Source organism: Lineus longissimus, chromosome 1, assembly GCF_910592395.1.
Source record: "Lineus longissimus chromosome 1, tnLinLong1.2, whole genome shotgun sequence".
Lineage (NCBI taxonomy): Eukaryota > Metazoa > Nemertea > Pilidiophora > Heteronemertea > Lineidae > Lineus > Lineus longissimus.
Window position 1 is genome coordinate 9980139 of NC_088308.1, and position 16938 is coordinate 9997076.

A 16938-nucleotide genomic window follows, 5' to 3' on the forward strand; every position below is an offset into this window, starting at 1 on the left:
AAATCACCGAGGACATGCGCAGATGTGCGCTTTTTTGCGCAAAACTGGTTTTAGAAAATACAACGCTAGTAATGGTAGTATGTAAGGAGTTAAACGACCCAAAATGACAAGAAACTAAACTACACATGTAGACGACCCAAATAAACAATCAAAGCATAAAGTTGAAGATCAGGATTAGATGTCATTCGGCGCACCTGTTTGGCTTAGTTTTTAAGAAGCCAAAAATAGTAAATGTGCAAAAGACTATGTGAATGATATTATATTTTATACCATGAACATACTTGACCTCACAATGCAATGAAAATTACATGTGAACTTGATCTTTCATTTCAGGTTTAAATCGTTTATTTAGCTCTTCAGTTTGGCTTGTTTTATTCGACTCGTTTCAATATTAACACACTCCCCAGTGCCAGTGCGACAATAATCGTCGGCTTACGATCGCAAATCGCTGGCCTCTCCGAAAGAAGGCTTACAACCTCAGCAGCAATAATACATGTAAATCGGTTAACACACCAACATGTGGGCTTACAACGAGATGCCACAGTGTCAGTGGTAATCTCTCTTTCCAAGCACCCAATGTAAACTAATGTACCATTGCCTCAGTGACAATTGTATCTTTCAGCACTTCAATTTGTAGGCTTACAACCGCCATCATCACGGGAAAGCTTCGTCATCATCGAAATCAATCAGCAATTGCTCTCACTCAGCTGTTCTTCGATGAGGAAGTGAAATGATATTTCTTCAGCGTAATGATAATTCAAGTTTGCGAGATGGTACTAAATATTGATCCATCACCCTCTGGCAAGCCAGGGTCACCAAGTACACAACATCGACTCAAGTCCGCTGACAGGTGTTTAAAGTGCACTGGAATGTTGGGCGCCCTTCAGTAACGTTTACGTTCACATTGGCGATATTTATAGAACAACATGTCAAAAATACGGCTTGGTGCTCAACCTCGGGGTAAGAAACACTCAACCAATTACCAAGGGTAAACAACAGTAAATAATTGTCATATTCTGCACTTGGAGCCTGTCGATCTTTCGCTTATTGTTTTACCAAGAGAATAACATATTTATGGCAACCAATAGTTTGTTGAGGCTTCGCTAGATTGATTTACGGGTGTTCCTTGACGTGGCCTTTTCTCCGTACGCATTTGCAGTGACATCCAATTATTTGTGTTGTTGCTGTTAAACGTTACTCTGTAGCCAGCGAATACTTATACTATATTATGACGCTTTCATATCCATACGGAAACGAGAATGTTTACTTACAAATAATTCAAAATTCACGAGACATCCAGCCGGGTGGCTCTCGATGGCCCTAGCTCTGATCATAAATACATGTACACTCTTAGAAAAAAGTTTTTTTAAGCTTTTGAAGAAGCGTTTACATTTTTTTTCGGCCAAGACAACTGTGAACCCCGTAAAGTTTTTTTCGGTAAAATGAAAAACTTTAGGTGATTTTTGGGATTGTGAAAAACCTTTTAAAGGCTTTTTGACTTCGCTGAAAAACCTCTACGTGACGAGGTGCGTGTTTGTGTTGGCCGAAAAACCATCAAAGCTTTTTCAAAGGTTCAAAAAGTTTTATTTTTAAGAATGTAAACAATATTGCTACCAACAAAAGACATATATCCATACCGAAGTGATGTTCCAAAGATTCTTTTGTTGGATTGTTGAAGAGTTCTTGACCGCCTATCTAATTTGATTATAAGGACGAGGTGATTTACCAAGACCACAGTTTCTTTTGCTTGTCCCCGTCTCATCAGAAACCAAGGCTAATGAGGTTTTATTTTGATTGTCATGAAGTAAATGCGATGATTCTGGCCGGACAGAAGTGTATGTGACTTGCAGCTAAGCCTATGACCCTGCGTTTTCTGGGTACTATCGATTCCACAATGTAGCTAACAGTAAATGTGCATTAAAAGTCTCTGTGCGACCCTGATGTTTAATAGAAATGACTGTCAGTAAAGCAAGAACACGTTGATTAATCATATGCGTCGTTGGCAATACTAGTAACATGCTTGGCTCTAAAGGTGATCATAAATTTCAATGATTACTGTAGCAAGTGGTTGTTTTTGATGGCAAAGAAACAGTTCACCAGGTAAAAAGGATAAATAACACAGGCTTTCACGGCAATTACACGCATTATCATCATGGGGAGAATTCCTCGAGTTCTTTAGTTCGTAACTGTTACATTCCACCAATTCCGTCTTGAGGCTTTCCTGAAGGCCACTGGCCAGGACAGCCGTACGTGGGCATAGTTGCTTCCTCGAAGACAAGGGGCATTTAGTTCACACCTCAGGGGGCTACTACTTCCTTGTTTGCGGCGGGAGTTGATATGCGTTTGAAAGGTGAAAAACGGTGCTTCTAGCATCTTCAAAATACATGTTAAAAGTACATGAACCAAACGCCCTGAAATGGATAACAATGGTGTACATGTATTCCAGCTTGAATCCAAAGACGAATTAGCTGCACAGGTATATGGGCAAGACAAGTGCATGCACTTTTAGAAAATAAAGGTTTTAGAGCTTAATTTATGAAGAACCGCAAAGGGCTATTACTCTTTGAATTGATACCTCATTGATACCTCACTGTCGGTATTAGTTGTCCCAACTAACACCGCTCGCGTGGGGCTGTCATTTCCCCAGAAATTCTTATTCCGCCTCGGTTTAAGCCAACATTTCTATCATGCCTTTTAGCCAATGCGCAACAGAAACATTAACGAATGTTTTATTTTTATCTTTTCAGCAATCCACTTTGAAGAAGTGCCAATACTAGAAGTCGATGGTAAACAAATCAACCAGAGTTACGCCATTGCCCGATTTCTTGCCAGAGAGCACGGTCTTTACGGGAAGGATGCCGTGGAAATGGCCGGGGTGGATGCTGTAGTTGACACGTTAGAAGATATGATGAAACCTATATACACGATATACTTAGAGGAGAACAAAGAAAAAATGGTAAAAGGAACATTTTAGTGAAAACAATAAACATATCACACTGTAACACTGATATGACGAATACGCATTTGCAATTGCGACTTCAAATGATTTAGGCAACAAATGTGCCCTACTCTACTCCTATCGACTAAAATCTGAGCGATTAGCTATATTCATTCAAATCATTTTCGCAAATGTTATGCAAGGCTATTTTTTTGGTTGGAAAATTCTTATTACTGTCCATAAATAGTTTTTCTCAATACATTCTATAACTATAAATTCATACTTGCTCAATGAAATCGAATCCCTGATTGATTTCTGTGGAGACCGGAGTAATAACCTCAAAAAGTATCTCAAAAACGCTTTGAACAGGGAGACAACAGAAGGAAGGTAATATAAAGGTTGTGCAGCCTCCCGACTCCCACTCCGAGGTTGAATCATAGTCACCTAGTGATATATTCAATTCCATTTAACTGACGAACGTTTTCGAATTGATATACTACCTGCATCATTATCATACCACATCACTGCGTCGGGTGAAGCCGTCTTTAGTAATTCGGGTTAAACCCCCGTTTCATCAGCAATGGTGAGACCCACCCTGATATAAGACAATATAGTGTTGTGCAACACCCTATCTTTTGATAAATGTGATCTGGTCACATTCCGAGAGTTCAACTAAGCACCTTTGCCCACAACGATATTATAACACTTTTTATACAATGACTTTGATTAGGCAGAGTTTAGTGCCTCTTGTTTGACAATGTTTATAGATAAAACGAAATAGTTTCAAAATGTGACATTATAAACTACAAGAACAGATAGATGGTTGGCGAATGTCTCACTTTTTTGAACTCTTCACCAAGAGAGTAATTGAAGTCTAATCAATTCGGCACCGATGTCAATGAGATTAACATTCAAACTGATATCAAAAAGGTACATCAAGTTCTATCGTACTATTGACCCGAAAAATGAACTCAGATTTGTTAATAAGTTGGTCAGGATATCATATTATATCTTATCAAAACGGTCATGGCCAGAAAACATCGTCTGGGAATTTATTAGCGAACGTACTTAGTTGTCGCACGTTAAGCCGGAATTGGCTCTTTGAGGCATTCTTTTTGGGGGTCGAGGGGGAGCATTCGTCCAGATAAATCCCTTCAGAACTTTATCGGTGAATTCGGTCGGTTTAACTTCAAGAAAGTCAAGAGGAGTCCAGTAGAGGAGTTTGTATTCCTGTAATGAGTTTTGTTTCATTTGTTCTGACTTTTCGAATCTTCTCAGAAGATGTGTAAGAAAAATACTGTACCAAACCTTTTCATCTCAATAAAAGTATAGCATCGTTTCAAATACGTTTCAAATACGTTTGCACGTTTCAAATACAGAGTAATGCACAATATGCGTTTTTGAACTTCAAAGGACAATACAACATCCTGATTTGCAAATCTACATTCATATTCAGTGTTTTCAGAAAGCAAAATTTGAGGGTAGCTGCGGTGGTATTTTCAAATCAGAATGCCGCATTCTGCGTTCCCGGATTGTTCATGGGAATCGAGCCTCTCAGGCCGCCCTATTTGGGGTCTAGATCCAGTCAATTTTGTGAAATGGGTGCATACGAGTAAAACAACCTGATTAAAAGGGGGTTGATTTGTTGTTCGGCAGAACTCCTTGTCTAGTCTCGAGGGCGTGCCTGTCAGTTTTCATAACAACCTGAATGAGAACGAATGTTCTAAACACTTTTGATGATCTCTGCACTGAGTGCCTGCTCTATTTCATTAAGTCTCTGTCACAAATCATTTAAGTTATGTTTATCCTAAAACGTATACTTTCGACCTCTTTATTAACACACTTATTACACTGTTATTGAGGCCAGAAGAAACATATTACTCTCGATTTATCAATTTGAAAGAAGTATACTCTGCACTGCTATTAATCATCATCAATTTGAGGCAATTTTATAGCTAATTTTCCTGTCAGCGATGATATTGCCGGGTCTGTCAATCCAAGAAACCTTCTTGGTGATTGGGGCTGTCAATTTAGTACCTACGCCAGCGGGGGGGGGGGGGGGGGGGGGGGCTACGATTTTCTAATTCATTCGCCGTTGCATTTTCACTAAGTAATGAAAAAGATGAGAGGTTTAGTGTGTTTATTGTTTTCGAACGTTACATTACCTTTTTACAAAAGTAAGTTTGACAGTGTTTTATCATGCAACATGAAAACATCAACTGTGCTGTTGACTACATACACCAGTATCAACTGACTATTATTTTGCTTACGTACATATAAGAAGGTGGTAGTCTGCGCTTTTGCGAGTGAGGGGAGGTGATAGTGAAAAATCGGAAAATTGTGCCCATACATACCAAATAAACGGCCCAAAGGGGAATACACCCACATCCACTTGAGTATTCTACACGCTATCACAAATAGTATGATACCGTACTCCAAGCAGCAAAGTCATCAGCATGTAGGGTGTTGGAAACATGCGTTGGTGCAGAAGGATAATGTCATCAATGAAGACTTAGAACAGAACAGGGGATATAACTCCTCCTTGCAGAACCCCCTCTCGGAGTTGAACTCTGTGACATGGTCTGCCATCAACCATTACTCTTGCAGACATGTGCTTATGAAGTAATCTTTCATTGCCTAACGATAGGCCACCTGATTGACCACCACAGGGACAGTATTCGAAGTAACTACCGAACAGTTACGAATTGGGAATCACCCCAGGAATGGTTTTACTTCCCCCAAAACACGTCAACCGCTTTTGATACTAATGCTGATACTGATACTGATACTGTATAGTTATAACGCTGTACGAATATTCCTGCCAATTAATCAATTAATTAATCCTAGTTAATTAGAATCATCGTTTACCTCCTAACTCCAAACATTATATCATTTCAGAGTTCGATGTTGCAAAAGTATAAGGAAAATACGTTAAAACATTACATGCAGAAATTTGAGGAATATCTTGCCAAAGAGGACACTGAATACTTCGTTGGGAGTAGTGTGAGTATGAATGGCCGTGTAGATGATTGAGTCAGCGGCGAAACATTATCGGTGAAAGCCTAGTATACCAATAGAAATAAACGGCCCGGGGCCATTTAGCTCAGTGGTTGAACTTCAACTGAGAGGAGTGCTATAGTTACGAAAATCCAACAGCCAAACTATGTCATTTGACTCGTGTGAACTTGAAAGACAGGTCAAATCGAATACCTGGGTGACATATTATGTGGGTTCCTTGAATGATAAAAAATGATTAAAAAAATGCATGGCAATCTCCGGATAGTATTAGAGGACTAAATTAAAGCACTTCCAGGTGTTCGGATTTGGCCCCCTGGTGGCCAAATAATGAAAGACATCAGACCCAACGTTTATCCCTGAGATAACCTGATGTAGGTTACATGAACAGTAATTCAAAGGTCAGCAGTCGTCGTGATGGAGAAACTTGCCATAGCTACTGAACTTAACAGCAAGTTTACTCAATTTCACCTCTCTGACTTTGAAAAGTGTTCGGAAGATATTCAAACAGTATATTTACTGGGATTACCTGCCATAAATATTTTATATAAAAGAATTTGTTTTCAGTTTTGGTCCCTGGTGGACTAGTCAAAAACAGATTGGCACGTTCCTTTCTTTATTTTACCCGTATGTGTGTGTGCTCCCAGCATTAGACACACATCGGTGTAGAAGTAAAAAATGTCTCCATGGAAAGGGTTCGACCTTATTTTCTTCTGACGGATTAAAGGGCGTATGGTTCTAAACCAAGCCGTCAATAGCTCTGATATCAAAAGGTACTCAAAAGAATCCTTTGTTATCCGGACATTCTATACTAGGACATTTCAAACTTCTACAATGGCAACTATAAAAGTAACAGTCTAATGCATTTTGTCTCCTCTTCAACTTCAGTTGACATGGGCTGACCTCCACTATATCAACTGCATGAGTTGGGTGACACTTTTCGTACCCGACGCTTTGGACAACCACCCACGGCTCATCAACCTCAAGAACAAAATCGAGTCACTCCCGCGGATAGCTAACTGGCTGGATACAAGGCCTATCACGAACTATTGAGGAACTACGAATGACGGGGAGCCGCTGTGGTCTAGTGGCTCCGACTGTCAGTCAAGAGGTCTCTGGTACGAACCTCACAGTCGGCGTGCGACACCAGGCCTGTCTCTTTTCTAATTTGACGTACTCCACCCAGGTATAATGGGTATCAGTCAGAAGTGATATGGTTGTAACGCTGATTAAGCATCTGAGGTCTGTACTAAGAACTTTCAGGATGGACCGGGGTTAATGATAACTTCTACTGAAGTAGATATCAGACTATAAACCCAAAACTTTTCTAACAAGTCTTGAATGATGCATTGAGAAGCATTAATTGAAATACTTCTTGGTACTTGACATGTACTAAGTGGTAACTTCATTAAGCTATTTACTCGCTGATTTTCTCTTGGATGAAATCTGACTGATGACGAGGCGTTTTAGTGCTCTTCAAACCGAATGACGGAGTGCTCTATCTGATTTGACATGACGCGGTATGTACCGTGATAACAGATAACTTTGTAATAATTTTAACGCCCACATTATCGATGACTTGCTCAGTTTTATCCAGTTGTTGTGTACTGAAATCAGGGTAATGTATAAGGCAAGTCTAATCACCCCGTGGGGTGTGATGTCCGTCATTTGAGAGGTACAGGTTTTGATCCGAGAACGAAATCAAGGCGTTTTTCTCTGGTTGATGCCATCAAGTCATGTTGATTGTTATGTATCGTTGTTACCAGACGTTAAAGCAACACTTACTGTTTCAATGCAATTCTGACAACAGGCAACACGATATCCGTCGATAAAATGTCACCTCCGTTCTCGTTCTCAGATTAAGTTCTGAACCTCTCTATTGTCTTTTAAAGCTTGTTTATTTATTGTAGACTAGCACTGTATATTAATGTCATACCCTTGCCAGTCTAATAAGTGATCTTTAACGCTGTGTCAAGAATTATTTTCTAGAAGTGCTGAAACGTACACCCTCATCATGTGTTGATCATCTGTACATGTACATGTACATCAAGATTGTATGTACACTCCTTGCAGGCGCAATACTGTGTCACGTGATGCTACATTGATATTTCTTAGGCATATGGTAAATTTGTTTGGAAATTCTCTTCGAGATGCTCAACAAAATGTGCTGGGGTTTTTGAAGGAACCTTTGGCATAACGCTCGTGTTGACAGAGCTAGAATTAGGGCCTACTTCATGACTTGTGTCATGCTGTGTATCTCGTCAGGGGTGCATGTTACTGTAGAATTTGGTTTCAAAATCAGATATCCATTCATATTTTGTCATTTTGAGAGAAAAAATCACTTTAAATTCAACTAGATCAACAAATATCGTGATGAAATTTTCGACAATAAAAACGATGGCTTGAACAAGAGCATAAAGTTCATGTAATTGGTTTGCACCGCGTGGTCCGATGGCTCCGACTCTCGGCAACGGTTCGATTTGGTGAGCGAATCAGATATCCCGATTGCATGGTGTTCTTTTCGTTTTTTAATGTTAACTCTTGGTAATTGTAAATAAGATTATTTGTACTGACTGAATCTAATGTGGTTTTTTTTCTATTTTAAACAAAACTTTGCGTTTCAACCCGTTGTCCAGGGATGAAGTGTCCGGAAACAAAAGGTTATTTTAAGCGTTTTCAATTTATGTGGCATTGAAGGACGTTCGTCTCTTTAGAACCATGCTAGACCAGTTCTGGACCTGCGGTAAGGAGGTTTTATCCATGCCCACGTTTCTCTCTGTCCCCTAGGACGTCGATCCACACAACGATTTGTCAAACCCGGGACTTGGGGAAAATAAGTTTACCGCAGGTTGTGGTTGTGCTGCAGCAATGGGGTATGGCAATATCGAGTTCAATTTTGCGAATGAACGAAAACCATAGATTTGTAATATTTGGTTTGGCCAGTGGAACTGATAACATTTCCATTTCTGACTCAATGTCGTATATAGTGCGGTTATTATGCATACAAATTTGCTGAAACTTGTTATTTTTAAATGTTTTAACGAACTGCGTAGGCATCAACAACTATGGTAACGTCTTTCAGTTTTTCCGGTTTTCTGGCCCCTGTCATAAGTCGTAAAGGTCATGATCAGGGAAGAAGTCGTCTTCTAAGCCGACAATTGTTAAAGCACGGTTTATTTCGCCAGTCAGCTGCAGTAGCGGCGAACACTCATATCTCCTTTATGTGGAATCTGACAGAGCCTACAGCAAACGCGAAATGTTTTTCATTTTTGCCGGGGCATTTTTGTTAGAAGAAATAATATATTCAGACTATTGGTTAACTGTAAATAAAATTATACAATATGATATTGATAAATAAACCTTGTAATTTATGAGTTGGAAAAAGGATTATTTCGTCATTCTATCCATCACACGACAAGAAACGGGCCGTTTGTACGTTCAATGATTTATCACGATGAAGCAAGTGGTTGGAAGATCAGACCGGGGAAGCGATTTTATTCCTCCGGCTTTAATCTGTGATGTATTCAAGGTTGCGGGTCAAAAGAACCTTAAAGTCTCCTGCCCTATTTCATGGCGATAGATAAATCCATCGCCCTGATATTTGGTAGAAGACTCTTTCCAATGGGGACATTTAAAAGTGTTCGCCAGCCTTATCTTGATGGAAATGCAAATGCGACCACCAGCTGATAGAATTTTCTTTCCTGGCTTTTTTGGCTTTCTCAAAACAGCCTGCAGTGTCCCCTGTGTCACAAGCGTCTGGTCATCCTAGGCAACTGCTCGTTCGATGTCAGTGCCATTTTGAGTGTGGGACAGTGTTTGATCGAACTTCATTGGAGGTTCGAACCTCCTCCTGTGAGGACAGGCCGTTTTTACAAAAATGTTCTGGTCGCTTTCTTGGGTGTTTAGGAATCTCGCATAACAAATGTTGGCTTTTCATGCAAAAATAGCTTACAGTAGGACCGTGACTTCTCCAAACAGAATCATTGAAAAATCATAACTGTAATAAAGACGTCACCCAAATGGAATGTAACCGTTAGCCTACCTGAAATTCGCAAGCAATGTCCAAAACCACCTCACTACACTTGCGGGAAATCATTATTGGAGATCACCATTTATTTGATGGTACATTGGGCGGCGCATGGTGGCTCATTATCCCCCTTGTCAAATAAATCCAACGCCCAAGTTGTGTCTTCAATGCACAATTAGAAAAAGTGGCGATTTCGGAAAATATCCAGCCGTGAGAGGGTTAAACGAACGCTGAGTATCATTTCTGATTTTGTAACGCCATATATTGACCTGATAAACGAATTGACTGTGAAACCAAAGCCGTGTGTTCCGGGTTTAATAGTCCCCGAGGACCTGTAATATTGTGCTTTGCCGTTTTTGCAATCCGTCAAAGGTAGTTTTATACAGGCCACCGGGAAAGGTCAAGGAGTTCCCGTCATCATTATTTTCGAATATGTAATATGATCCACTGTTGGTCCCAAGTGATGCCATTTGCATAGAAGTTGGCGGTTATTTTATTCATACCGCTGCCCTTTTTTCTCGGCGCATCAAACCCACTTATTGTTAGAGTGTACATGATGAGGAAAGAAGTGGAGTAAACATGGAAAATGACCCGGGTGTCTCCTCGGCTTTCGGCGCATATCATGCCACCCAGTGTGAGGAAAATCACCATCGATTCTCAACTTTCAAATGGCGATGACACATCATTATTTCCCAAGCAACTAAACAAAAACTAAAAGAACTGTATTCGACTTCGACGAGAAGTTGAGTCCACGCAAGCTACTCGTGTTTCTCACTTGGTGGGGTCTTCAACCTTCCCTGGCCTGATCATGTTAGAAGTACAGTGGTGCTGCCAGGCTAAAGGTGGACTCCCTGTGATTGTCTTATTTATTGCATCGTATGGGCTAGACGGTTGTGCACCCTGGTTCGATTAGGGCTAGTTGTGCCTGTCTCGATTCTCTCACCCAGTTTGCCACGCGGTGGACTTGATAGATCCATTTCGATGTGATTGTAATAGACTCTAGCTCTCTCTCACTGCATTTGCAACGCGGTGGAGCCGCCAGGGCCGATACGGTCTGGATGTGACACTCATCTCTCCGAGAGAGTTGGTAAGACGGTATACGGCTGCTATAGGTCCAATTCGTCCTGGTCTCTTTCACTCTCTCATCGTGTTGCTGCCGGGCATATAATTCGGTCCCCGCTCGGAAAGATTAGTCTCACATCCACTCCGAATCGGACCTGACAGCACCAACACGTTGCAAATGCAGTGAGAGAGTTTGAGACAGTCACAACCACATTTACATGGGTCCTGGCAACTCCACCGCGTAGCAAACGGGGCGGGAGAATCGAGACAGTCACAACCAGACCGAATCAAATCAGGCTGCACAACCATCTAGCCCATACGATGAAATAGGCGAGACAGTCAAAACCAGACCAACTTTGACCTGGCAGCAACACTGTGTTGCCAACATGATGAGAAAGTTTTGACGCTCAGAATCTGACTGCACCACAACAGGTAGCTCAAGAGAGAGAGTTGAGACGGTAGCAACCAGACCGAAGCGGACATGCTAACACGGTAAGAAGGTTGAGAATTTTACTTACAGGCCGAGTCGGATCCGGCCGCTCCAACGCAATGCTTCCGTTTCCCTACAGTGCTAGCAATATGCTCATAATCAGCACGAATTTGAACCTGGCTGAATCACCGTCTTACCGATGCGATGATAGAGTTGCGACAGTCACAACCGGATGAACTTGGATCTAGCAGCACTACTGTGTCGCCAACACGGAGAGAGCGCTAAGACAGTCAGAACCAGACCGAATTGCAAATGGCAGCTCCGGAGGGAGCTTTGAGCCAGTAACAACCAGCCTCGAGACCAAACCGGATCGTCTTGCAAACACTGATAAAGCTGAGACATTTACCTCCAGATCAAATCGGACCTGGCCGCTCCACCGTCTTGCTGCCGTCTTCCGACAGTGTTAGCAAGAGAATAATTCGAACCTGGCTGCTCCACTGTCTTGCACATGCAATGAAAGAGTTGAGACAGTCACAACCAGACCGAACTGCAATTGGCAGCTCCAGAGAGAGAGAGTTGAGGCATTAACAACCAGACCAAATCGGCCCTTGCCGTTCAACCATCTCGCTGTCTGATCTGTCTCACCGGATGGGAAGGGCGGTGGAGCCGGCATACCTAATTCGGTCTATCTGTAGCTCCCTCATCGCTCTCAGCACGATGGCCTTACCGTGGAGCTCCCAGGTGTAATGATTCGGTCGGCATTTACCGTCTTACCAGCACGCTCGGAGAGATGAGTGTCACATCCACACCGAATCGAATCCGGCCGCTCCACCGTCTTGCTGTCTTATCTGCCTCACCGGACGGGAAGGACGGTTGAGCCGGCATGCTTGATTCGGCCTGGTTGTGGCTCTCTCATCGTTCTCGCCGTGATGGTCTTACGGTGGAGCTATGTACCATCTTACCAACTCGCTCGGAGAGATGACTGTCACGTCCACATCGAATCGAACATGGCCGCTCCACCGCGTTACAAATGCAGTGTGGGGCTATAATTTGTAATTTGTAATTTATTTGGCCAACATCATAATTAAAGGACATGTATGAGATTTTTAACAGTGGAAATAACGGCCAGTCAGTCAGTCACAACCTAACTGAATTGGGTAAAACAACTCCACCGCGTTACAAACTGGGTGAGAGAATCAAAATAGTCACAACGAGACCGAATCGAACCTTGCTGCACAGTCGTATTGTCCATAAGATGAAAAATGTGAGACAATCATAACCAGACCAACTTGACTTGGCTGATACACCGTCTTACCAATTAAGAGCGTCACAACCAGACCAACTTGGCCTCGCAGCAATACTGTGCTTCCAACACGGTGAGAGAGCTGAGACAGTCACAACCAGAACGAATTGCAACTGGCAGCTCCGGAGAGAGTGTTGAGGCAGTAACAACCAGACCAAATTGCTCTTGCCAACACTGTGAGAACATTGAGACATTTACCTCCAGATAAAATCGGACCTGGCCGCTCCTCCATCTTGCTGCCGTCTTCCCACTTCGTTAGCAAGATGGTCACAACCGGAACGAATTCGATCCTGGCTGCTCCATAGTCTTGCCGAGACAGTCACAATCAAACCAACTTAGAACTGGTAGCATAAACGTGCTGCCAACACGGAGAGTGAGCTCAGACAGTCACACCAAGACCTGTGCAACTGCAGACCGAATCGGACCTGGCCGCACCACCGTCTTGGTGTCTGATCTATCTCATCGGATGGGAAGGACGGTTTTAGACGGAATGCCCGATTCGGTCTGCCCGAGGCCCGCTCATCACTCTGACCGTGAGCTGCCAGGCTCCGTCTACCGTCTTACCAACACGCTCGGAGAGATGAGTGTCACATTCATACCCAATCGAACCTGGCAGCTTCACCGCGTTGCAAATGCAGTGAGAGAGAGAGCTGGAGACAGTCATGGTCACATCGAATTTGGCAGAGCAACTCAAACTAGGTGATTCAATCGAGACAGTCACATCCAGACCGAATCGAATCAGGCGACACAACCGTCTTGTCCAAACGATAAAATTTAGATGACAAAGCCAGGAAGAGACCAACTTGAACCTTGCAGCATCACGATAAGAAATTTGAGGCGGTCACAAGCTGACCACCCTACAACTGGGAGCCAATGGAGAGAGTTTTGGCAGTAACAATCAGACCGAATCGCACATGCCAACACGGTGAGAAAGTTGAGGCATTTACTAAGAGATCGAGTCGAACTTGGCCACTCCACCGTCTTGCTGCCGTCTTTCCACTGTGCTGGCAAGGCTTTCACAACCAGAATGAATTTTATCCTGGCTGCTCTATAGTCTTTCCCATACAATTAAAGTGTTGAGACAGTCACAAGCAGACCAACTTAGAACTGGCAGCATCACTGTGTTACCAACACGATGAGAGAGTTGAGACATTAACAGCCAGACCGAAATGCAATAGCCCGCTCCAAAGAGAGGTTGAGCCGGGCAGTAACCAAATCGAATCGTCGTGCCAACACTGTGAAAAAGTAGAGACATTTATCTCCAGACCGTCTTGCTGCTAGTATAGTTACCACTGTGTATTATAAAGCAAGACAGTCACAGAACGAATCGACGTTGGTGCAGCCAACGTCTTGACACAGTCACAACCAACCAACTTCGACCTTCCGACAGCACTGTGTTGCTAACATGGAAAAAAGTTGAGACGGTCACAAGCAGACCGCAGTGCAACTGGCAGCTCCATGGAAAGTGTTGAGGGAGTAAAAACCATACCAAATCAAACCTGCCAATACGATGTGACCGCCTTGCTAACACAGTGGGAAGGCGGTAGCAATATGAAAGAGCGGTCAGGTCCTATTCAGCATCTTAGCAATTTTTTCGACTTTCTCACCGGGTTGGCAAGTCCGATTAGGTCTGGTTGTTACTGCCTCAACTCTCTCACCGTGATGCCTGTAGCTGGTGCTGCCAGGTTTAATTGGGTCTCACAACGAGACTGCAGCAACAAAGGTGAGCCCGATTCAGCCGCTTTAGTGCTGTTGTACTTGTCTCACCGGATGGGAAGGACCGTGAGACCGGCATGCCAAATTCGGTCTGGTTGTGGTTCAATCATCTCTCTCTCACCGTGATGGTCCGACGATGGCGCTGCCAGGTTTAACTCGGTCTCACAGCGAGACTGCTACAATCAGAGTGAGGGGCACTGGCTGTTCAAACTTGTGGGTGACATCGGGAGAGAGAGACACAACCCGACCAAATCGAACCTGGCTGCACAGCCATCTTGCCAACACGATGAGAGTGAAAGAGACCAGGACGAATTGGACCGAGAGCCGCCGTATACCGTCTCACTAACACGCTCGGAGAGATGAGTGTAACATCCAGACCGAATCGAATCTGGCTGCTCCCGACCGCGTTGCAAATACAGTGAGAGGGCTAGAGCCAGTCACAACTACATCGCATTGGGTCTACCAACTCTACCGCGTTGCAAATTGTATGAGAGAATCGAGACACCAGACCGAATCGAACTATGCTGCACAACCCTGAAGTCCATGCAATGAAAAAGGTGAGAAAGCCACAAGCAGACCAACTTTGACCTGGCAACAACACTTTGTTGCTAATAAGATTATAAATTTGTAACGCTCACAAGAAGTTGTACCTCCATACCGAGTCGAACCCTGCCATGGCTGCTCCACCGTCTTGCTGTCTGATCTGTCGCAGTGGATGGGAAGGACGGTGGAGCTGGCATGCCAGATTCAGTCTTGTTGTTGTACCCTCACCGCTCTCTGACACCGTGATGGTCTGACTGTGGAGCTGCCTGGGGTATAATTCGGTCTCCGTGAACCGTCTCGCCAACACGCTCGGAGAAGTGTCACATCCACACCGAATCGAACCTGGCAGCTCCCCCGCGTTGCAAATGCAGTGAGAGAATAGAGACAGTCACAACTAGACCGAATTGAACCAGGCTGCACAACCATCTAGTCCATACGATGAAATAGACGAGACAGTCACAACAAAACCAACTTCGACATGGCAGCACAACTGTGTGCCTAACACGGTTAGATATTTGAGACGGTCACAAGCTGAAAGCCTTGCAACTGGTGGTCCAAAGGAGAGAGTTGAGGCAGTAACAATCAGACCGAATTACATTTACTAACAGACCGTATCGGACTTTGCAGCTCTTCCTACTCTGCTTGCAAGACGGTCACAACCAACACGAATCGAACCTGGCTGCTCCACTGTCTTTCTCATGCAATGAAAGATTAGAGTCAGTCAAATCAAGGCCAACTAAGACCCGGCAGCATTACTCTACTGCCAACACGGTGAGAGTGCCGAGACAGTCACAACCAGAACGAATTGCAACTAGCAGCTCCGGAGAGAGCGTTGAGGCAGTAACAACCAGATCAAATCGGATCGCCTTGCCAACACTGTTAGAAAGTTGAGACATTCACCTCCAGATCAAAACGGGCCTGGCTGTCGCTTTACTACGGCGTTAGCAAGATTGTCATAACCGACACGAATTTGAACCTGGCTGCTCCACCGTCATTCCAATACGATAAGAGAGTTAAGTCAATGACAACCAGACAAACTTAGACCTTCCAACAGCACAGTGTTGCTAACATGGAAAGAAGGTTGAGACGGTCACAAACAGACTGCAGTGCAACTGGCAACTCCATGGAGAGAGTTGAGGTAGTATTAACCAGATCAAATCGTACACGCCAACACGGTATGACCGTCTTGCTATTAAACACAGTGGGAAGGTGGCAGCGGCCAGGTGTTATTCAGCCTCTGAGCAATTGTCTCAATCTTCTCACCATGTTGGAGTCAGTCACAACCACATTGAATTGGGCCTAACAACTCCATCGCGTTGCAAACTGGGTGAACGAATCGAGACAGTCACAACAGACCAAATCATTCGAGGCTGCAAAACCGTCTAGCTCATACAATGATATAGATGAGGCAGTCACCACCAGACAAAATTCAGACTGGCGGTACCACGGTATTGCTAAAATTATGATAAATTTTAAACGGTGACAAGCTAACTGCACGAATTCGGTGGTCACGGTGGTCACAACCAAAATGAATCGAACCTTGCTACTCCATAGTCTTGCCCATGCAATAAAAGAGTTGAGACAGTCACAACCAGACCAACTAAGAACTGGCAGCATAACTGTGCTGCTAACAAGCGAATGAGCTGAGACAATGTTACGGGTTGATTACAAGTAAAGTGTCATCATTATGTCACTCTACAGAAAGAAGTGTCACATCATAATCCTTGTGACGACGATGTGACAGCTTGAATACAGAGTGTCACGACACACCAATTATATACAGAAGACAATGTCTCATCTTGATATTAGCAAAGACCGTGTGTAACAGTTTTAGATGGAGTGTCATACAGAAGACAATGTCATAATCCTTATATTAGCGAAGACAGGGTGACAGCTTGAAAATT

At 43.4% G+C, this 16938-nt stretch overlaps 1 protein-coding gene across 2 annotated transcripts in view; it reads left to right on the forward strand.

The window, feature by feature from the left end:
* Positions 1 to 9327, forward strand: part of LOC135488065 (hematopoietic prostaglandin D synthase-like) — a 38468-nt gene extending 29141 nt beyond the window's left edge. For both annotated transcript variants that reach the window (XM_064772472.1, XM_064772464.1), the window contains exons 4-6: positions 2748 to 2956; positions 5837 to 5941; positions 6842 to 9327. In XM_064772472.1, coding sequence (XP_064628542.1) covers positions 2748 to 2956; positions 5837 to 5941; positions 6842 to 7006 — 479 coding nt within the window. In that variant the 3' untranslated portion in view covers positions 7007 to 9327. The remainder of the gene's footprint in view (positions 1 to 2747; positions 2957 to 5836; positions 5942 to 6841) is intronic.
* The last annotated feature ends 7611 nt before the right edge of the window (positions 9328 to 16938 follow it).